This window comes from Dermochelys coriacea, chromosome 6, assembly GCF_009764565.3.
Source record: "Dermochelys coriacea isolate rDerCor1 chromosome 6, rDerCor1.pri.v4, whole genome shotgun sequence".
Taxonomy (NCBI): Eukaryota; Metazoa; Chordata; order Testudines; family Dermochelyidae; genus Dermochelys; species Dermochelys coriacea.
In genome coordinates this window covers 46,188,475-46,212,094 of record NC_050073.1, presented here as the reverse complement: position 1 = coordinate 46,212,094, position 23,620 = coordinate 46,188,475, and the positions used below count along the sequence as shown (strand labels likewise).

General features: G+C 43.5%; 1 protein-coding gene across 2 annotated transcripts in view; it reads right to left on the bottom strand.

The window, feature by feature from the left end:
* Positions 1–23,620, bottom strand: part of NAT10 (N-acetyltransferase 10) — a 41,151-nt gene that overhangs the window by 3,939 nt on the left and 13,592 nt on the right. For both annotated transcript variants that reach the window (XM_043516435.1, XM_043516434.1), the window contains exons 9-28: positions 22,218–22,351; positions 20,255–20,348; positions 19,490–19,588; positions 18,740–18,876; positions 17,796–17,920; positions 17,201–17,351; positions 16,126–16,222; positions 15,287–15,403; positions 13,886–13,987; positions 13,688–13,762; positions 12,856–12,972; positions 12,531–12,664; positions 10,602–10,650; positions 9,560–9,653; positions 9,352–9,462; positions 8,128–8,300; positions 7,374–7,493; positions 6,138–6,236; positions 5,619–5,692; positions 1,203–1,286 (exon numbers count right to left, since the gene is read on the bottom strand). In XM_043516435.1, the coding sequence (XP_043372370.1) occupies positions 1,203–1,286; positions 5,619–5,692; positions 6,138–6,236; positions 7,374–7,493; positions 8,128–8,300; positions 9,352–9,462; positions 9,560–9,653; positions 10,602–10,650; positions 12,531–12,664; positions 12,856–12,972; positions 13,688–13,762; positions 13,886–13,987; positions 15,287–15,403; positions 16,126–16,222; positions 17,201–17,351; positions 17,796–17,920; positions 18,740–18,876; positions 19,490–19,588; positions 20,255–20,348; positions 22,218–22,351 (2,186 nt within the window). The remainder of the gene's footprint in view (positions 1–1,202; positions 1,287–5,618; positions 5,693–6,137; positions 6,237–7,373; positions 7,494–8,127; positions 8,301–9,351; positions 9,463–9,559; positions 9,654–10,601; positions 10,651–12,530; positions 12,665–12,855; positions 12,973–13,687; positions 13,763–13,885; positions 13,988–15,286; positions 15,404–16,125; positions 16,223–17,200; positions 17,352–17,795; positions 17,921–18,739; positions 18,877–19,489; positions 19,589–20,254; positions 20,349–22,217; positions 22,352–23,620) is intronic.

The following is a 23,620-nucleotide window of genomic DNA, read 5'->3' as shown; positions in this document are numbered from 1 at the left end:
TGCCAGGCCTCCAAAGGAGAGGGTGTGGGGGAAAATAAATGATCCCGTTCCTTGGCTCATTTGAAGCTGGACTAGTGAAAGCACTAAGGAATATGGCCTAGATGTTCTGGTGTCTTGTGATTTTGGGTGCCCAACTTGAACCCCCTTAAAGTAGCCTGATTTTCAGAGGGTTGGTGCTCAGAACCTTCTTAAAGTCAAGCCCCATGAAGGCATCTCAAGTTAGGCACAGAAATTGGGGCACCCTAAAATCATTAGATACTTGAATATGTAGGCATACAAATAACAATCCTGCACTAGTCTTAGGCTAGGGGTGGATGGATCAAATGCAACAAATCTGTGGAATCTCCAATTTCAATGACATTTTAAAGGTCCTTGTATGTTTTTTAAGATGTCTTCGGGCTCATTTACTGCTTCCAGCATTCACAAAAGCAATGCACATGCATACAAAGCAGAATAAAGATGCAAGATGGGCAACATAATTACTCCTGTCCATAGGCCTCAAGAAAAACAATGTGTATGAAAGTGCCATCCCATAAATCCCCAGGTGCACAGATCAGTAAAGATTCCATGCTGACCTGTGTGAGAGCTGAATGAAAGAAGATGGATGAAAACCACGTTAGGGAGTCTAACGTTTTCAACTAAGAACCTGACCCTATGAGCTGCTGAACCATCTGCTCCTGAGGAAGTCACAGGAAGATGAGGGCACTTAGCATCTCAGAGGATTAGGCCCTAAATTAAGAGGTTGAATTTATACAAGCTTCCACTGGTGTCAGTGCAGAAGAAAATCAAATGAAACAGGAGTAACTCTTAAAAGAATTACCCCCACCAAAGGAGAATCAGAACAAATTAGGTGCATGGCCAGGGTGAAAAAGCAGGGTTAGTTAGGATTGAGAGAAGTACCATACTGGATAATAAGAGCCAAGATCGGATCAAGTTATAAAAAGGGGGACTTTTTCAGAGCCACACTTCCGTCTTATCTTCTCTACTCAAGGGAAAACCCAGCCTGCTTGCTATTTACCCTCTCCGGATCCCCATTAGGAGTATACGTAGAGCAGCAAGATATACAATTCCTGCGCCTTTAACTCATCTTCACTCAACGTTTAAGCATTACAATAAAGCAAACTGGGAAGGACAGATCCATTGAAGAGAGGTGCATGGATTTTTTTTTTTGTTTGTTTGTTTGTTATAAACACTTTCCCAACCTTTTCAGGCTGACAATCGAAGCATTCTGTCCTGCTTTGGTCAGCACTTCGTTCCATTCTTCATCATCGCCCCGGATTATATATCTACGTGAGAGGTGGAGGAAACAAAACAAAACCAAGTCTGTTTAAAGGAGAACAATTAAGGTTAATTATGCTTCTGTCCACAAACTGCAACCCAGCCAGTGCTTGTGTCAGCATCCAAACAAAAGAGAAACTTTCAGAAATAAAGAGCTGGTTCAAAGCAGAACCAGATGGCTCAGGGGGATCTGTAATGCAGTACACAGCGATCCATGACTACATCACTGGTCTGAATCCAAACTAGGCCAGTGCTGACCAAGAACTTATCATCCAAAAGCTGTTCAGTAACAGATGTGAAACAAGTGGTTTCCTTCATCTGCCCATATTATGAATGTTACCAATTTGCTCTTTTATGGCAACCCCATCACACAGGCAGACAACTGAATGGCATCAGAAACACATGCTCACATCCCGCCTTCTGATGGAGGGCCAAGGCCACAGTGGTTTTCCTTTGCATATAGGAGACATGCATTGCACCTGCCCAAGTAGTAAACTCTTCTAAGGAGAGAGGTCTTCAGGCTTTTATTAATCTGGCAGCCGTCACCAGACCTACATACACTACTGAAGACATCCATCCAATCTATAGTTTCCATTTACAGGATTGTGGGGTTTTGATTTTAAAGTAAAGTAAAGAGGCAGAAGCTAGTGCTGCACGAAAGATGAAGACCAAGGATGCATACAGCAAGTATTCACCAGGGGAAGTTGGTTAATTAAAAGAACTCCTGGATCAATGGCACACACAGGAGAGGTTCTGTTCTAGAGATGGTCTGGAGTATTGTAGCCATTCTGCTGCTAATGACTAGGCGCAAGTCTGAGCACTAGCATAGGGGAACCAAAAAGAAAGGGGTCTGGGATGTTATAACTTGAACGTTTCCTTTGAGCAGGAAGGTCAGAAAGACAAATTCTGATCAGTTCAGGCTCTTGTCCTGTGCCCCTCCCTATGGTAATCAAGTGTTTGAGACACAGCATGCTGCTTTACCCAAGGGACCTCACAAGAGAGGCTACCCCAAGCCTCTGGGGTCTCAATACAGAAGTTAGCCTCTGTTCAACCTTATGTTACTGCTGGATAAAGCCTTTACAGCTGTTTCTGCTGTACTTCTCTGTAATCTATCTTCAAAACAAAAAATCGAATAAGGGTGATTTTTCCTCTACAGGAAAAGCAGCAAATCACACTGGGCTAAGAGGAGAAATGAAAGTAGTTTGAAATAATCATGCATATCCACATCTGTCACATCAGGCAGACAACATAACCAGAGAGTAAGAAGCTTTTATTCCTCTTCTCAGCTTTGTTAATGTTTGCTTTGTTGATTTAGGGCGACAATAGAAGACATTGCTACAACAATATTCTTTGAACAAAAACTTTTTTGCAGGATATGGGAAAGGGCAGGTTCTTGTTAGCTCAGAAGGAATAAACATTTTCTGGAGTTTTGCGAGACTCGCAGCTTCAGCAGCTCAGTATCCTTCAAGCTGACTAGCTCCACAATAACTAACAAGCAGCTGTGCAAAGGGAGACCTACTACAAGACATTTCAAGCAACATTAGGTTTTAATCTGCCAATTAATAAATGGAAAAAACTAAAAAAGGAATGATTAAGTCAGCACTGACAAGGATACTTCTCTACCAGTGCTTTCACTGAAGCTAAGAATAGCTGAGAAGGACATGGATAAGTCAGGAGTCCTAAGTTGGTGTAAGAGACAGTGGGATCATCTCCATGATTTGGGGGAACCTAATGATTAAGACTGCGAGTTCGTCACGGATTCCATGACCTCCATGACTTCTATAGCGGCCGGTGTGCCTGGCTCAGGGGCAGCCCCTGCGCCAGGCGCTCCAGCTGCTGCTGGGGCAGTCTCAGGCCATAGCATCCCCTCTCTCCCCATAGCAGCAGAGTTTGGGTGTGGGTGGGGGTTGGGGCACAGGATGGGGTGAGGCGGGCTCTGGGCGGTGTTTACCTGGAGGGCTCCCTGGGAAAGTAGAGACATCCCTCCTCACTCAGCAGCTAGGCAGAGGCATGGCCAGGCAGCTCTGCATGCTACCTCTGCCCAGAGCCTGGCTTCTCAGCTCCCAATGGTCAGGAACTGCGGCCAATGGGAGCAGCGGGGGTGGTGCCTGCAGGCAGAGGCAACTCGCATCACAGAGCTGCCTGGTCAAGCCTCCGCCTAGCAGCTGAGCAAGGGGGATGTCACCACTTCCAGGAAGCCCCCCTGGTAACCACCGCCCAGAGCCCACCTCACCCCGTCCTGTGCCCCAACCCCCTCCCATGCCCAAACTCTGCTGCTGCTGTGGGGGAGGCACAGTGCCAGGTAGGGAGCCTGCCGGCCCCGCCAAACCCCCCCAGCACCAGCAGGGGTCCTGGGTTGCCCTCCTCCAGCCCCTGCCAAGTTTTAGTCAAGGATATATAGAAAAAGTCATGGACGGGTCAGGGGCCATGAATTTTTGTTTATGGCCCGTGACCTGTCCATGACTTTTACTAAAAATACCCATGACTAAAATGTAGCCTAAGGAGGATTCCTAAGAGCATCAGAAGCCATCAGATTAAAACAGCCCATGATTAGACAGCTCAATTTATTATCTCTATTGTAGTATCATGTGAAGGCCCAACTAAGATCAGGGCCTCATTGTGCCAGGCACCATACAAACAGAGCGAGAGAGTCTCTGCCCTGAAGAGTTTATCAGCTAAACAGAAAGGAAAGGAAACTAAGGCAGAGAGCGAACTAGGGACTGCCCAAGCTCACATAGGAAGTTCGGCAGAGTTGAGGCTGAGCCCAGCTCTCCCAAGTACTCTGCCCAAGACTAACCTGTTCTTTAGTGCAGGGGTTATCAACTTTTTTGTTCTGAGGCCCCCCCCAACATGCTATAAAAACTCCAGGACCCAGCAGGAGTGGAAGGGGGACTCAAGGCTCTGGGCTGGGCGGGGGGGACGTACATAGGACATGACCCTATGAATAGGCGTAGTTTGACTTCTAGTTAACTTCTAGACAGGCTGTATGGTGGGGGAACACAACCAAAAAATACAACTCAAAAGTCTGAAAACTGCTCAGGGTGCAGGGAGGGAGTAGCTGGGGGCTGTGTGCAAGGAGGGCTCCCCTTACGGAGGTTGCTCCCTAAGGCGCTGTCGACGCTAGAGTTGGGACACCTTGCCTGGGCAGCTCTTACCAGCAGCCCGAGCAGTCAAAGGGGGCTGGGAGCTGAAGAGTAGCTGCAGCATCGGGCACCAGCAGCAGATGGGGGAATGCCATGGTTGTTTGCTCCATGGCACACCAGTCAGGGGAACAGCTATCCCACACTGCCTGGCTCCAGCTTCTGACCTATGACTTGGCCAGAGGGGCTTGGCAGAGAGGAGGAGGTGGGGGGGGGGAGCTGCCCCCAGGACTACCCCACTCTGGGTAAGGTACTGCAATTTGAGGGGGCAAAACCCTTGTGGCCACCCAACCGTTCCCATGGGCTCAGGGCTTCTGCCCACGAGAAGTGCTGTGGCTCCCAGCTTCAGCCCCACGCTGCTCCTAGCTTCAGATGGGGAGGGTTTGCCAAGGCTCCCAGCTTCAGCCCTGCGCCACACCCTGCTTCAGCCCCACAGGGGGCACCAAGGCTTGGGGCTTCAGCCGCGGGGCCTATGGCCCCCTGAAAGGGCTGTGGACCCCCGATTGAGAACTGCTGCTCTAGTGGCCATCCAGTTGCACAGGTGGGTAGGCAGACATAACGGAAGCCAAAATCGCTTGCCCACAGTCACGCATCACGTGGTCAATCAACCCTGGCTCCCAATTGTCTGCTTTGACCACTAGGGCACGTGGCTCAAAAATGCTGGTCGGAAAAGTCACAGGTAACTAAATTAGAGAACTCAGCGACAAGGCTGAGGATGGGAACCAGAAAGTTCCTGTCCACACTACGCTGCTCAGGCATATCTTAGCTCATGTGTTGACCTGAGTGCAGCTGGACAGCCAGTGCCAATGAGCACTGATTTCTATTACCAAAACTCATTTTAAAAAATGAAAATTAGCTTGGGAGGAAGAGGTGCTTATCAACAGAGACCATCATTGATTACCTGTGATTAACAGAAGTGTCAGGAAACTGTAATCACCAGGTGCCAAAAACATGACAAAACAGTATTGATTAGATATTGCAGAATAAGAAGTTCAGCCTATGTGTCTTGACAAACACCATGACTTCAAATTTCTGATCTAACAAAGAGCTCCCAGATGTCTGCTTTGAAAGTAAGTACAAGGTCTTTGAGTATTCCTGCCCTACCCCCCACATGCGAAGGTGTACTGTTGCTGGAGCCTGGGGATTCAAACTAGATGCCTAGGAATATTTGTGGTGAGACTTGTGTGGATAAATTCTTACTGTGAAAAGTCCATGTCTTTCAGCTTCCCCATTTCTTGCTGGTGTTTTTCCTGGAATTCCTTTGATGCTTCTTCCTGCATTGAAACATCCCGGAGACACACTACGTTTTATGGACAGCAGTAACCCATGTATTACAAGGTAGTCTCCTAGATCAGAAATTACAACTCTCCTCCCATCCAAAAGGCAGTACGCCCAATCAAAAACCCCGCAAGCTCTGAATTGGATGTTTCCCAACAACTCTTCCCATTTTAAATTGTTTTTTGTAGCTGCATTGTAATATAAAATGCAAAGGTGAGGCTGGGAGGATTGGTGCACCACAGTATAAGGAGAAACATAAGCACAAAAATAATGAAGCATTAAAAGACACAGTTAAAGCTTGCAAAGTTCCATAACACGACACATATGTCACGCACTCCCTATACTGGAAGAAATTGAGCTTACGAGACTCCTAAGTTAGAGAAAACCCTCAAAGAGATCTGACGTGCATATCGGAAGTTTTAGTCGCAAGATTATTATTACCAAGTCCTCATTTAAAGATTTCAGGGTTGGCTCCATTACAACTTCCTTTGTTACTGCCATCTGCTCCTCCACAGCCTTCTCCTGGATCCTGCTGAACAACTGGGGAGGGAATAAATTAACATGTGATGGCGCTACTGGTGTTTTCCCACAGAGGTGCTTTAAAAATGAATTAAGAATAGTTTGGCTGCCCACTATGGAACTTCTGTAGTCATTGAAATATGAATAAGGAATTGGGTTTTTTATTTTGTTTTGTTTTTTGGGGGGAGGGGGGCGGGGGGGTGTTTAAGTGGTCACTTTGTGTGAAAAAATGAAACTCAATGGCCATTTCTTGAAAGCAGAAGCAAAAGACAGCTTAATAAGAAAATAAATCAGTCATCCAATGTCACTTGCACGAATGTGAGAGCTGGTGATTTAAAAACACCCCTCACTTAGGCAATCCCAACTGAACCATTAATGTGTGGAGGAAAGCACGACAGATTTACTTTCTTATAGTCATTCCTTCTCATCAACTAAAAGAATTCTGTGCTGAGCAAGCCATCTGTAAAGCGACGGACTTGCATTTTAGGATGCAGAAGCTCTGCCTATTCAATCATTCCATTAACTTGCTCAGGGGACTGGAAAATGGATAGGAGCCTTTTATTCCTATGGCACCAGTTTGAATCTAGCCCATGTTATTACTGGATGAAAGTATTACCCATTTGATAATGATCTAAGTGAAAGGAGTTGGTGGCCCAAGTCAAATTCCTCATGGACAGCCATCCACCACCACAGCGGATACCCTTGCTGTCAGTCTCATCAGGGAGATCGAGGAGACTGGAGGCCCGACCTAGAGCCTTTCCTGGATATCTACAGACTTCAGTTCTGTCCTACAGTGACCCTAGAAATGACCATTCTAAGGCAGATTGAGACATTGAGCCTGGACTGTTGTATCAGCTTCCTCACCACCTTGCTTAGTGGACATTAGAGCCCGAAGCCTCCTGCCTTCAGCACCTTTCACCATTTGAAATTAAACACAAATATACATACTGCATAGGGAAGCGTACAACAGAAATCACCACCACCACCAATGTTTGCCACCAAGTACAAGACATTTCTTTACAATGAACATCTAATGATTTCTTAGAGACAGGCTGAGGATATAGGATTCTGATCCAGATTTCTCACACTACAAGGCTCAGGCCTGCGACGGCGTTGGGCCCAACTTGAGAGAGCAAAGCTTGACCATGATGCAATTACCTGAACGAACTTGCGGATGATCCTATTGAAGAGGCCCATTAGCTGACTGCTGGGCAGTTCTATTTCTTTTTCCAGCACATCCACGGATTTGTGTTGCAGACCAATCCCCAGAAGAAGGGCCTGGAGGATAAGATTTTTTATTTCTTTTTTAAACCCACAAAAGTTAGGTTCTCCCCCACCTCCCTGGATGTTACCATCAAAGTTATTGGTCCAGCAACATAATACAAAGCACAACAGGTGAAGGGGTTCAGAGTTTTGTATGAAGTATTGGAACTCCCCCAAATTGCTCCATTCTTGATGGGCATCACTACATGTTTAGTCCAGCAGTGCCTCCTGCTCTGGCTTGGGGCTTTTAGCTAGTATTTACACAGCACTTTAAGCGTACCTAGTGCTTTGCAGCATGTGTAAGAGAACAGGGTCCCTACAATCAGATTCAAAGCAAATACAAAACATGGGAGACCAGTACAGGCAGGAGACAGCCCAGTGAGGAATGCAGAAGAGGCAGTCAGCTGAAGTTTTGGAGATGAGAAAGAGGTGAGAAACAGGAATGTGGCATGCGAAGCAGGAGTGTGTTCCGAAGCAGACTCTCTTACTCCCAAAGGGAGAAGTTAGACTAAACAACAGCACAAAGTAAGAGCCAAGATGTAGGCAGGGATAGAATTACATAGGAGCGAGTTACTCGCTCCAGAAATATTGATGTGACATGGTCTCAACAGGGAAGGAAGGAGATAGTAATGATGCAAATGGTACATACAGATTGCGCGGCAGAGAGGGATGTGTCTCCTAGCTGGCTGAGAAAGTACATCCTGGAGACAGCGGGAATTGTGTCCATGATCAGATGATAGTCCACCATGTTTCGAGAGTACATCTCTAACCGCTTCAGGTCATAGGGGATGAACACAGCTTCCAATTCAGGACGGCTGATTGCTGAGCAAATCAAAAATAGCAGTATTAAAATTGCACTTCATGTTTCTTCAGGATCTGTATAATCAAGCTCACTTTTAGTATCAATTGCCTGTGTGCTAACATATTTGCTTTGAAATGTATATATGAACTAAACAAGAGTGGATCTAACTGAATCCTCAACTGGACTAGTCATGCAAACTCTCTGAATGAATTTTAATATTAAATAAAAGACTGTGTAGAGGACAGATACCTCACAACTATCTTCATGATTCCCACTCCTAGGCAAACAGTGGGCCGTGGAGACTGGGCTCCTCCTCTTACTCTACAAGGGCTGAGACACATAGGTAGGGAAGCTTGCACCTCCTCTGCCCACACTGCCGCTGTCCTCTGACAGAGGGGGTTGGCACCTTTCACCAGGAACAAAATATGAAATAAAAACAAAACACCGAACCAGACTAATTCCTGTGCTCCCTTGAGAGATCTCGAGCTTGTTATGTTCAAGAAACCACAGTTTGCTTTCATAGATTTTTAAGTCAGAAGGGACCATTGTGATCATCTAGTCTGACCTCCCATATTACACAGGTCGCAATTCCTGCATCAATAACTTGTGGTCGAATTAGAATGTCTCTCTTAGAATTCAGATTTAAAGGCTTAAAGTGATGAGATCTCCACCACAGCCCAAAGTTAAACTGTTCCAGCAGTTAGTTGCCCTCACTGTGAAAAGTGGGTGCCTTAAGTCCACAGTTTGACTTTGCCCAGTTTCAACTTCCAGTCATTGGATCTTGCTATGCATTTGTCTGCTAAATGAAAGAGCCCTCTAGTTTCAGAGCATTTGCAAAACTGTGATCAAGTAGAGCTCTCTGATCTCAGCTATCAGGGAGACAGTACTGGAAGTTTTCACTCAGCAATAAGCATATTTTTAAGATGAAGGGAGCAAACAGAACTGACCAACAGGGAGTTGTAGCATTCTACTAAAGGCTGTAGAACATTCACAGGTTTCATTTAATAATCTGGGATAAACCACGTTAAGATCTTAAGCCACTGAAAGGATTTTAGAAGCCTAGAAACTCACGGGGTTGCAACTCCTGCTTGATATTCTTGTTCTGTAGAATGTTCAATGCTAATGAAGGGGGGAAAGTGCTGAACTGATACGACAGCAGAGACAGGAACCGCCTCCTGAAATCTTCAGGACAAGAAGAGAAGATAATGGTTACCAGCCAGGTTGTGCAAAGGATACATGGAGGCTTCCTCTCACACTAGGACAGACAACCAGCTGTTACCTTTCCAGAAGGCAGCGAGCCAGTGCTCCTGTTCACTCTCTTCTTCATTCAGCATCTTCAGCATGATACAGGAGTGCTCACCAGTCAGGTCATTCTAGGAAGGAAGACAGATTCCCATGATCCCTGGTACTCACTGTTTGCATTATGTACTGAAGTGACAAAAGCAAAGACAGGTGTTGTAATATAATTAAAAACACTGGAGTCCCTCTTACCCAATTTCTTGCTTGGACACGAGTTGTATTAAAAGTCACTGACCATCATTATTGAGTTTATATCCTGCCAGCCTTGGGGATTTGATAAATTCCAGAGAAGGGCCTTTTTTTTTTTTTGGCTATTACTTAGTGAGCCAAAAATCTCAGCTACTACTCAAGAGTCAGAAAAACAAATGCAAGATGGCGCAATGACATAGGAAACTTAACACTTGCTGTCAGACAAGACTTACTCTAAGTGACTGGCTTTGATTTGCAGTTCTGGCATCTAACTAGCTCATGAGAGGGGATTTTGATATGACAGTAGCAGAATTGTGAGATTGTGATGGGGTTTGACTTCATTCTAAAAACTTCTTTTCTATTAAGGTCCAGCTTGTGTGAGTTACGTACACAGAAGCATGTGCACATCATTTCCATTCAAAACTACTGCAGGTGCACCACAAGTGTGGCAAATGCATAGGCCAACAACCAGCCAGCTATCTACCTAGCCATTTGCACACACTGGTCTGAGTTACCTACATGAACATTAGCCTTAAGTTTTTAAGCAGAGTAAACAGCTAAAAAATATTACAGATGGTCACTACTCCTCTTCCCAATCCTAAAATATGTTATGCCAGTTATTAGTGATCCATAAACCACAAGACAAAAAAGACGATACAACGAACTCTAACACTTACAGAGATTTTCAAAAACACCTAGGTGCCTAACTCCCAATGATTTGCCGAGGTGCTTCTGAAAAATCCTACAACCCAAATCCCATCAGAGTCTGTGGAAAGGCTTTCACTAACGTCAGTGGGAGCTGGATCAGGTTCTTGAAACAGTATGATACTTACTGGAGTCTGCCTTAGGTAAACTGGTACAAATCCAGCACGTTTCCAAAATCTGGTTGGGGCGGAAGGGAAGAAAAGTACACACTGGAAATTATTGAGATGTTAACGCTGCTGTAGTAGTTGTGACAGCAGTCCTATCCTGATTGGGGAACAAAGTTCATATGGCATCACAGTAAACTTATAACAAATAAAGTTGATCAAAAGGGCATGAAAAGGGGCTACTAATATAGACCAGACTTAGATAATAACTTGTGAACAAAAAGATTATGACATCAGAAAGTGGGTAAGATTCATGTGTCAGAAATAAGGGTTAATTGGTGGACACAATAATAAGAAGATGGCCTTTCCACCAAATTTTGGGACTTAAAAACAACACACACAAAAAAACCCAACAAACTTCAGTGAATAAAAACATGGACTCCTGAGAGATTTCCTCAAGGAAGGCCAAAGGGACTCTGCTTCGCACCAGACACTCTGCTGTTCATCTGTGAACCTCGAGACTCCTCAGATTTCCATACCTCAACACATCAGTGAGGGCACCAGATCATCACTGCTGGACCCAAAACTACTATCTTCTTCCTATCCTTTCCCCCTAAATCCTTGGCTCCTGACCTGATCCTGTGATAGCCTGCCTAGCCTTAGAAGGACCGGTGAAAAAGGAACCTGCTGGGACCAGAGAGGATTCCAGATGAGGAAAGCAAGTCAGGGTCCAGAGCAGCACCTGTCATGGCCAACCTGCCCACCCAGAGCACACATGACTCATGACTCATCAGCTGCACTGGACTTTGTGAATTTTAGCAGGAAGCTGTACTTTCCCCACCTTTCACTATCCTTTTTCTCTCCCCTCACATCTATCTGTTTTGTCAAAAGCAGGAATAATGACAAGCACCAACAGCTGAGTTTAAAAGACTAGATTTTTCCCCTTGAGAAGGGCTGTTTGACAAAACAAAGGAGTTTAACCAACATCCTCTCTGAAAACTGCATTTTGCTAAGTTTTGTCTAAGACAGAATGGTAATACATAAACAACTTTATATACTTTATATTTTGGATTCTTCTGCATGGCCAATCAATAAACTTCCAGATTACGGCATGAATGTCATAGTATTTGCTCTATGGAATTAAGCAGGGTGGAGAGTCTATACTCAGAACCCCAAACTACAAATAGCTGTTTAATATTGCACTTTGCCAGGGTCGTATTAACACTTAACTCCCTGGACCCACTTATTTCATACAACAGTATCCTTGGGTTTTGCAGAGCACCACAGATCTGCTTTGCAGTGGAACTGGGGCAGTCTGGCCATACAAGAACCAGAGCTTGAGATGGTAAATAGGTACTTTGCTCCTGGGCTAGCAAAGGAGGGAGAGCTCTGCATTACTCTGAAGGGTTCCTGAAGTAGTTGCATCCAGCCATCCTGAACTGTAAGTACAGATCCCACCACAGGGGGGCATGGACCTGTGCCAGATTTGAAACAGGAAATGGAATTACGAGCAAAGGAAACCTGAACAGGTATCAGGACCCAAGTGCTATGATACATTCATCTGTAGGGGCTCCTCCCAACCACGTTTAGTATAGATCAGCAGTCCTCAAAACTTTAGCAACCCAGGACCCCCATTCTGATTTAAAATTTTTCACAGACCCCCAATCCTCCGCACTCAGCCCCAGGCCTTGCCCCCACTCCACCCCTCTTCCCAAGGCCACACTCTTCCTCTTCCCTGCCTCTTTCCACCCCCCTCCCCTGAGCACATTCCATCCCCGCTCCTCTCCCTCTCTCCCAACGCCTCCTGCACACCACTGAACAGCTGTTCTCCAGCTGGGAGGGAGGGGGAGGAGTTGATCAGTGGGACCCGTGGACCTCCGGAGAACCCTGAGGGTCCACCGACTACAGTTTGAGAAACGCTGTTATAGATGACAAATATGGTTAAACTCTTACTTGAGCAGCCTTGGTGTCAAACCATAAGATACCCCCAGATAGTCTAGATTCTCCGCTTGTCGTTCACTCAGTTTTAGAAGTAAAGGAGGCAAGTCCTTCCGAGGTGTCACAGCCTCTTCTAACAAACTGACAGCCTGGAGAGAAGAGAGGGAAAAAGTGCAGCCAAGTGAACAGGCAAATAACAGTCTTCACAGTGACTACAGATTAAATCTCTCAAAAGCTATAAATGTGGAAGGACATATGGGACACTCAGTTACTGAGGGTTCCACCATATATTCCAATACAATCTGAATAGCCTAAAACAGCAGCACATAGCACTTCATACCTCACTGCTTATGGTGGTAATTCCTTTTGGCTTCGGAGTCATTTTTTCTTCCAGGCAAGGGAATTTGCCTTCATAGTACATTCGCAATAAGGTCAGAGCCCTGCTGCCATAACCCATCTGTGAAAGAGGAGGGAAATTTAAAACAAAGGAAAATACATTAAAAAGTTCTTAAAACTGTGTATGTGTGTGTGTGGTTTTTTTTTGTTTGTTTGTTTAAAGAAGATTCATTATCTCATCACATTCACCACAAAAGCATCACATTTATAAAACCCCTTTCACCCTAAAGAGGGTGCAGGTAGTTTACAGATGACCTATATTAGTATCACTCAGCTACTATGCAAATGTATCTGCTGCTTACATACCTAACACCTTATAGAAGGGGAAGTGGAGGATGCATTGTTCAACTGAAGCTACCACCAGAAGGTTAGGGCTCAATCCTGCAGCTCTCAGATTAATAACCCACCAAAATTATGGTACTTACTGAGGTACAGTCTGGAAAATGGGACCCATAGGTAGGCAGAAGGAATGACCCCCAGGAGGCAGCATCCAGGACACCAGGGTTTACACCCCTAGTCTCACAAGAAATTCACGGGCTCTGATGCTTCGTACCACATCTCCAGCAGCAAAGCGCTGCCTAGCAAGATGCTGGGGACATTGGTTTGGTACTACCCCGAAGGAGGACAATTCCCCTACACTTGCTGCAGAAGCTGAGCTTTTATTGGAAGTCTCCCACCCAAATAACGGTCAGGCCTCATTCTGATCATCTTGTGAGAGCAGATGAGGTGGTCCCACTGCTGGCTACCTATAACCACAGAATGCTGGAATACATTACCCCTTGATAATCAGGGTGGACTGCAATGCGAACAACACGTCCACCCGAGAGGCTCCCAAAGTCTGGATCTTGGAACTGCATGCAAAATACAAGTCAGATTAAAGAAAAAAAAAAAAGAGTAGGAATGTTCAGAATATCAAATCAGCACTTACACCCCCGCACAACACCCGAACATAACCAAATATCCGAATGACTTACCTGCTCTGAGACAGTCCATGGAATAAGATCTCCTGAAGCCTTCCTCCCCCTAGACAGACTGTTCATGATAGACCGGCGAGAGATCTCTCCCTCCAGACACACCTGCCAAGAGAAAGGAGGAAAGGTTGTGAACAAAGAAAGATGTTTAGTCCCTTACTAGCGCTGCCCATTGCAGAAGCACACAGATAGAAAACACTTGGGTCAGTCATCTAGCCTACCATCTATACTGTGGGAGAACCTGAAGCTTACCAGGACCCTCTTCTGCTGGAGGTTGTACAAACACATAGTACAACAAGCGGCTGGCCCGGACCTAAAAACGTTCAGTCTAAAAAGATATAAGCAGGCAGGGATGGGAGAAGGACAGTGTAACAAAGGTTGTAGGTAGGCTTGGAAGGATTAGATTTTTATCTGTAAACATTGATTTCACAAACCGACAAAAATATTTCCATCAATAGTAATTGAAGCTGGCAAAGAAAAATGCTGCTTGAGAACATAAGAGTTTGATTTAAGGATATTTACTTTGTATATTTCAGTGTGTGTTGACGACAGTTTGGGTTTTAACAGTTATAAAGCTTTAAACGTTTTAATCCCAGTGTCTACTATTATTAAATTATTGTCTGACTCCCCAATTTTTTTGACACCCCCCCATTTCACACAACTGTGAAAATTTAAATTGAAAAAAACATAAAATGCTTAAAAATAAACATTAATAATAGCCAGTCAACTTTAATTACAATATGCTTTTGCAAAGACTACCTATATGCACAATCTATAGCTCGTCAGCAGTAGCTAACCACTACCCACTACCTGTCTAGTCAGTTTCACTCTTAGGATGGGCCAGTTCCCTACCGTAGATTGTGAATTTACTAGCATGTATTGCCCTGGTGATCATTACCTTGATTACTGGTACTTAATGAGTCAGGGAGGCAGAAGAGTTGTATACTTGTATAGAAATGCTCATGTTAATTAAGAACTGCAAATAAGATGCAAGAAGGTCCAATATCAACGCACCACAATTCAGTCATCTCCTAATGTTTGTATTTGTGCAGGACTATACAAGTGCTATGAAGTAAACAGGAATACAGGGGACATTGGAGAAGTAATGCAATCAACTCTCCCCAGGGGAAGAGGTTGTTGTGACCAGTATTTCGGCTTCTCGGCAGGCCCTGCAGCACAAATGTATTCCTTAGGTTGTAAGCGCTGGGTGAAAGGGACAGTGTCCTTGTATATTTGTACAGCAGCTAGCACAACAGGGCCCTGATTAAAGCTTCTGGGCACTAGCATAACACACACAAAACCGAAACTACTATATAGTTCTACAGATATGAGCCACTGTCACACATCCTGCCACTGCATCCTTATTGAGCGGTTCTGTATTCACACACACTTTCTGTCTCTTACCTGAACAACAGCAAGTACTTCTGGCAAGGAATTCTGGGTAGGTGGGACTGGTGGCAGAAGGCAGAAGAGATGATGAGCCGGAGCATCTGAAAGCATCTGGAGGTCATTGGGAGAATTCTAGAAGGCCATAAAACAAACAAGTTACAGCACTAATTCTCTGTCAGTTATAGTTAGTGTTAGGGAGGTGGGTGCCTGTGTATCTGCAGACCAACAATCCTAGAGACTCTCTGCAGTTACGAGGGCAGAGTTTCAAAGTTCTACCACAAAGACAGCAATTACTTAGAGTTCAACACTACTATAAATCCTCTTCCTCCTGTGAATTTGGATATAGCAAAAACCTTGGCGTAATACTGATAGCTAAAGAAACTCTCAAAACAATTCAAGGCTATCAATCCTAGACTATATTATTTGGATTGGATTATCTATCAATCTACAGGTACATTTTATTACTCTTTTTAAATTAAATTTAAGGCCATTCAAAAAACCAGTTCTTATTTAATGCAATAAATGCTACTGAAGACTGCTCATCACCTACACTTCTCTCCTCTATATAATTCAGCTATCAAGCTCTGAGCAAGTGCAACGGGCATGTCTAAGATTTGGTCTCCTGGATTTCACAGCCAGGAATCAGTATTAACCCACGATGAGATAGGGCCTATTGGGTGAGGAGGGAACTAGGAAGACAGTGATGTACCAAGCTAGAAGCTGGGCACCGAGTTTGGCTGTTAGGACACAAAAAAGCTATTGAGTTATCAGTCCACTAAGCTTTCTCAATTTGACCTCTTTAAAACGAAAGAGATTTCTCCACTACATCCCAGCTGACATGGCAGTAGCACTACCTTGTAGTGTGAAGCCACGTAGAGAGCCATCAGCCTCTGGAGAAAAATTTCCGATGCTTTGTGATAACAAAAGAGGGTGTCTCTGTTCACATAATATCTAAGTATGGTGATCAAGGAAACAGCCAAAGCCAAAAGACACATCCCCTGTTGATTTATCCCAGCCTAAGGTGATATCCATATAGTATCACAGTATGAGCTGGCTCAGTGCCTTTATATTCTGCCTGCATCACCTGGACAAGGAACACAGATTCCTCATTCTTTAAGTTATTGCTGTCAAAAGACTTCAGAATCAGGGTTTTGTACAGTCTTCATGTCTGACCTGCATACCCCCTTTCAAGCACATCAATTAGGAAAGAAATCACACAATTTTGACCATGTCCCTCGCTCAAAACCTTCATTACAATGCACCACTCTTCTTTGAAACTCGTCAATGGTAATAAAACACTGGCATCCCCTTTAAAAAAAAAAAATACACACCATGCTAGGAGTTTGAGCCCAGAAGACTGGCCTGAGTGCACTTTGATCAGATCCTGCACTGAGAAGAGCCTGGGTGGACCCAGTATCTGCACAGAGACTTACTGATATCAATAGGCTAGTCAATGGGCCAGTGCAGAATTGGGGCCTTAGCCTGTAGCTTCCTAGGAACAGCGCCTTCCCCATGCTTGTTAAATCCACCCAGCATTCTCAGCACTGCACAAGAATGTCAGATTTGTTCACTTATTTTAACATTTTTAGAACATTTACGTATTTATTTCTCAAAGTGCCTAGCGAGTCTGCTCATCCCCACCAAGGAACACACCCCTCAGCTTCTGTGGGCTCTGGAGCATATCCCTGTTACACTGGGTGCTTCATCCATTACTGAAGAGGAGAGCTAGACTGAAATGTGCAGACCAATATAAATAAGCAGAATTATAAGCTGTGCTAAAGAAAACAGAAATCGAGGAGGAGAGTATCACCTCCAACCTCTCAGTAATAGCATATAAATCGCTGAGAGTCTCTTCTGGAAGAGCTCACTTTACCCTGCCACAGCTGGAAGTAAATTATTTAGAGCATGCATTAATTACAGCCAGGATACAGGTCACAGGTTTCAGGCAGCGGGCAGCCAGAGATGATCCTAGTGATGTTGAGACAATCCAAACATAGCAGGTCATTGAGCCATTTTTCAACAGGGTCTCCAGGGGCATATCGGATTGACTCTTGGAGGGAGACTTCATGCAATGTACGAGCTGGAAGGAGAGATTCAAAAGAAAAACCACAACATGTCTGAAGTGACAAATACTGAAGATGCCAACAGGATCAGGCCCTTCAATAGCTTCGGTCCAAAAGACTGAAAGTAGTAAACCACCTACTTCCACACCAAACCACCCAAAATTGGACACTTAAGCCTATTTCCACAAAGAATCAAGGTAGTTAGATTGATCAAGCGGAGTCCATGCTCCTACAAGTGTGTTACATTTCAGAAGGTGAGAAATTGATAATATTAAGCCTAAAGGCCAAGTTACAAGTCAAGCTTCTTTAAAGCTTCCTGCATGTTCCTCCACCCCCACTCTCCACCTGAAGCTGCAGAAATCCAAGTACACAAGCACCAAGGATTATATAGGGTGCAAGTCCACAGCAGTCATATTGCTCGTTAGATACTCCTATTCAGAGATGTCAGCACAGGGAGATACCTGAGGCGAGTTTAGCCGTAGCTGTAGATTTGTTCTCTGCGGTCATGCTGGCTTGTGCCTGTACGCTCTGCTGCCGGAGCTGCTGAATCAGCTTCAGGGACAATGACCGACCAGTGCCCTCATAACTACAAGATTAGAGATCAAAGAGAATCAAGTAAAATGAGGTTGAAACAAAACCCCAGAAGTAGTGTGGGGAAGCTCCGATCTAAAATCGGATTTTAGCTACAGGCTTTAGTTGTGTTCTGGTGCCATGTGCCATTACTAGGTCCCTTATGGCCTCACTGTTGGTACAAGCTGCAGGAAGAAGCCAAAATGCAGTGGCGAGCGGACAAATGCCTCGCAAAGATGTTGCGCATGTGACACTGACTGATCAAAGGACTTTACTTTACTCCCACACAAATTGCTTCACCTGACACTGAAATGCAGCTGTTTGCAGGGTGAAAGACGGCAGCTCTTTCAGGGCACTACAGTGATGTGACAAGAAGTGACTGAATTTCTGGCAGAAACATAAGGGGAATTTAAACAGGCAGGTACAATAACCTACGCTGGACTATAGCCAGAATGCTGGAATTTTCTTAATCCCCTTTTGTTCAGAAGGTGGCTGCTCTCCACCAACCTTACATATTCACTCCTCCTAACAGACTTCAGCATCATGCTTAAACATTTGCTCCTTGTACAGGCACGGAACAGAGCATGTCTTCATGCCAGAGACAGGCAATTAATAGGAGGCTGGACTAGTAAGTGACCCATAGAAGAGAATGAAGATAACAGTGAATTTAAAGGCAGCTCTCAGCCATTAGATAGAGTGGTTATACAAAAGGGTCAGTACTAACAGAAAGAGTGTAAAGGCTGACCTGAATGAGAGCAGTAAATCTGCAGGGTCCTACAAGAAACTGCCCTTGCTGTTTGTTTTCCAGACAAGCATACCTGCATGAATCTCTTACCCATTGATCGTAGAAGCCATAAAGACGAGGTAAGGCCCAAGCAGGTTCTTCACCAGAGGAAGGGGGATAGCAGCAGCTTCATCAATTACCACAAGTTCAGCCTGGCCCAGTTTCACAGCATCGGCGGGATGTATGTACTGCAAGGAGCGAAGTCCAATTTTATTAAGGTAATCCCTATCCAGAGCAGCCGTCTGGGAGCTGGGGAGACTTCAAAGGAGGCAAAGCTGCAGCCCTATAGAAGCAGTTTCCTTCCAAGGTCCCAGTCTCTGATTAGAGAGAAATGGAGTGCAGGCACTGTAGTAAACTAGTTGGGTGAACTTTAGTGCCAAACCAGGGAGGAGGAATAGCAGGTCATATGCTTTGTTATGTCTATGCAGCCACAAAAGCACTTTATTTGTCTCAGATTAGATCTCCTTCATTTTTCCCGTCTGATATAAATTTGTGTTCCTCCCCTACACTTTTTAGGCATTATTATAACACATACCAAAAGACAAGCATGTGCAAATCCAAGTGAAGATCCTTGACTTACAAGATCTCCACAGAGCTAGATGAATAGCTTCCCTTGGGGAACCCAGGGATCCGAAAGCAATTTGCCTCCTCTAACCTGTTTGAATACAAGGGTGTGTAACATTGTTACACATTATGTAAAATGAACACACTTAAGATTAAAAATGTAAGCGATATGCTATACTTGCAGTGGCCATGAATGGGAAATAGTGAGGCTGGAGAAGAAACATGCAGGTTAATTACCTGGATGGTCTGTCTGTGCTCCTTGAACACATTCACTCTGACGACTGCTTTATTAAACTCAGGGTTCAGAGACTGAATAATCTCATAGTCCAGATGTTCCTGAAGGAAGAGATTAAACAAAATGAAGATGCAAGACCTAACAGAACAGCTGGTTGTGAGAAAAACAAAGTGTTTTTCAAATCTTTCATTCAGATTCCCACTTGCACTCAAGAGGGTCAGTTTATTTGCACACAAATTCTGTAAAGCCTCAACCTGGATAAACCTACCTGTATTCCTAAAGTGAAAACAGTATTAAAAATATAAAAGTACTTTGGTCCCTTTCGTCCATTCAATGAGATCCATCAGACAGATGGTTTCTCCAACACTTGCAAAGTTCATGGAGTAGCAGATCCACAAATAAATTCCATTTCTTAGCAAAGAAGCAGTCAACTATTTAATCTATTTCACTTATATTCCTAACATTTACTTTAAATTGAGGGCCTTAATTGAAAATCTTGTATTAAAAGCAATATCCTTTTCCTTATGCAAAGAAATCTAGTTTCACAATATTTCTGATTTACAAATACTGAATGTAAATTATCAGTGCACTCTGATTCACTATATACTTCTGAAGAGCATTATAAAGGCTTTTAGGAGCAAACAGCCTGTGGCTAAAAAGGTATCATTTTTAAAATAATCACGTAAAAGCCAAAATGAGAAATGCCGTTTTAAATCCCTACCTAAACATGATTCTATGAAACCACTGTAAAAGCCTGCTCTCCTTACCTGGTACTGCAGTGCATCAAAGCCTTTAAATACAAACTCAAATAGTGTGTGAAGGTTATCTGGACTGGGAGATGTCACAAAGATGTTGGAGTAACTGTTGAGGAAACAAAACAGGGTTTTAAATCCTTTTATCCAAAGCAGTACGAATTATCCAGTTTATATTATACAGAGCATGCAAAACATTATAAAACACTGAAATTTAACATATACGAAGCATCTTAAACCATAAAGAGTTTATAGAAGGCAGATTTATACTGTAATAGATAGCAACAATCAAAGTGAAACATTCTTTCTTCCACAGCTCTAGGATACTTCTGTGTGTACCACTACGCCAAAGTATTCAGCAGCACACGCTTCTCTACTTCTGCATTCAATACTTACTTCTCCTGAAATGCCCACAAGTAGGAATCCTAAAAGTATTTTCAAATTTAGTTTTCCCAGTGGGATCTCCAGTGCATCCTGTCCGCTCCATCTCGCCTTTTTGACTATAAGCTGTATGGTCCAATGGCCATCTTCATTTTGTATCAAACAGCATTTGTCAGATCAATAATAAACCATCATCTAACCTTAAGTTCTTTTTATTGTTAACAAGAATTACACTATCTACCCTTCCATGAACAAACCTAAATCAGTGACTAAAGCAAATTATTTAGTGTATTGTAATATCCCCATCACTATATCAGGATGAGACTGGCTACTTAAAAATGACTATTTTGGACATATATTAAGTGCATTTATTTGTAAAACAAGCAAATCAATATTCTCAGATATCTAATAAATCTCAAGCTCACATACAAAGGACAGTGGACTTCATTACATGAACGGATGTGACTTTAGTTAGATACAGCAATAGTACAGTTCTCTCTCCACACAAAAAGCAGACAAAAGATAAATCTCAATAATTAAATTAAAATGTACAGACAAGTCACTTGAGAATTATGTTCCTGTGTTACTAGTTCTAGCAAAATTAATCACTTCTTGATGACTGATACTTGAAAAATGAAATAATTGTGAAATATGATCATTTCTGCATCTGTTATGAATCTACAACCCTATCCATGTTAAGCCACCATGCCAAAAAAAAAAAAGATTCAAAAATATTAAAATTGTAAGCCCTTCCATTTCTTGGGAAACCTGCTCCACTGTACACAAGCATTATGTTAGGTTTCAGAGTAGCAGCAGTGTTAGTCTGTATCCACAAAAAGAACAGGAGTACTTGTTGCACCTTAGAGACTAACAAATTTCTTTGAACATAAGCTTTTGTGGGCTACAGCCCACTTCATCGAATGCACAGAATGGAACATAGAGTAAGAAGATATATATACACACACACATACAGAGAATATGAAAAGGTGGAATAAGAGGTTAATTAATTAAGATGAGCTATTATGAGCAGGAGAAAAAAAAACTTTTGTAGTGATACTCAAGATGGCCCATTTAGACCGTTGACAAGAAGGTGTGAGGATACTTAACATGGGGAAATATATTCAATGTGTAATGACCCAGCCACTCCCAGTCTCTATTCAAACTCAAGTTAATGGTATCTAGCATTATGTTGTTTACCTACTAGAGCCCTGATCCTATGAATACTTACGAATATCTTAACAACTTTGAGGCCAGGAATAGTCCCATGCTACATACAGATCCAAGCACACTGTCAGAATTCACCACACTTGTATCCTCAACTTCTATTGCTCATTGGTTTCACTACACAACTGATAACTGATTTTTAGTTGCCTACATTTTTTTTTAAAATGTGATTATTCCAACTTTTAAAGATTTAAAATTTCCTGTTAGTATAAAAATGGAAAGATTTGGAAATTACGACTATCCATCAAAATGCATAAAAAGCATTGCGTAATATATGTATATTACTGACACACAAATGCACCTCAAATCCTTCTCAGCCTTCTCATTATTTACAAATGCAAATAAAAGCCTGGACAGCTGAGGTTAAGCTTACCCAAAAGCCACGGCTCCAGCTATAGCCAGTCCTAAGGCAGCAGATTTACCACGTCCCCTGGCAGCTGTTAAAGCCACGGTGCTCCTCAGAGTCTTCTCAGAAATGGCTTCAATAAATTTCAAAAGTGCTTTTGCCTGGTGAATAGGAAACAAAACACAGGAGTGGTATCTAATGGAGCAATAAAGTCATATGCACATGGTATCACTAATGGGAGCTGACACATCCCTTTTCCAGGCATTGGGGGGGGGGGGGGGGAAGGACGGGAAACAATGAGAAAGAGAGACATTAAAACCGGCCAAATAACTTTTCTTTTTCTTTTTCTTTTTTTTTTACTGCTTGATGCTTAATACCACAATCTCTGAGCATACTTGCACCCTGAGCTCTCAAAATGGGACTGGGCAAGACACAGAATCATAGCTATCATTATATTGTGGATCTCAAGAGCACATTTTACTTGAGAACTTTAAATCACTTTATTCCAGAAATTTGTCATAAGCACCTTACTGTCATTTGTGCCCAACTCCCCTTGGAAGTCCCAGAACCCCTCTGTAAGGTAGGAAAGTATCTGATCTATTGTGCAGATGGGAGATGGCAGGAACAGTGAGGTTTAGAGACTTTCCCAAGGTCACGCAGCAGATCAATGGGAAGAATCTTAAATCCCAGTCTCAGATCTAACCACTAAGTGTACTCCCTGACCAAATCAACACTAAAAGCTGGACATCATGAGGAACCATGGGACAAAGTAGGACCTGTTTTAACTCTAGAGTCACATACACCCTCTAATCTGTGGAAGGTGAAGATACATGGAGAATAGCAGCAAGAGTAATAAGAATTTGCCTTTTACAAAGCATCTTTCACTCAGAAGGATCTCACAGCCCTTCACAAATCACTGCTTGCCAAGTTACCTCTCGCAAGGAGAGCTGTATACAATCAGCACTCTGCACCACACCAGGCATGGGGACATTCTGAACAAGGGCACCAGGACAAGCTCTTGCTCAACTGAAAGAGCTGGGAATCCTTATCATGCATGGACTGGACTTGGAGTTTAAGTTGTTAAATGTAAGACATACAAAATAAGTTATGCGATAGCCCATTTTACCACCTCTTAAGGTAGCTGAGCTAAGTCAACTCATGCCACGATTTGAACGTGTGGCTCAGCTGACCACATCGCAAATCTGATGCTTCGAGAGCTCTACACCATTTCCTCTCAGTAAGTGAGCTTTCTAGCACAACTCCTCAGCCTCTTTCCATTCTAACCCTTCCTTTCATTAGGGAAAGTCAAGCTGCTTGAAGAGGCCTCTCATAGCTGCCTTTGAGCTGCCTCGTCATGTTAACTCTTCCAAGCAAGCCAAGAGAGAGTTGCTTTCCTGTAGGAGGCAGCACTGGTTTGTGAACTTTTCATT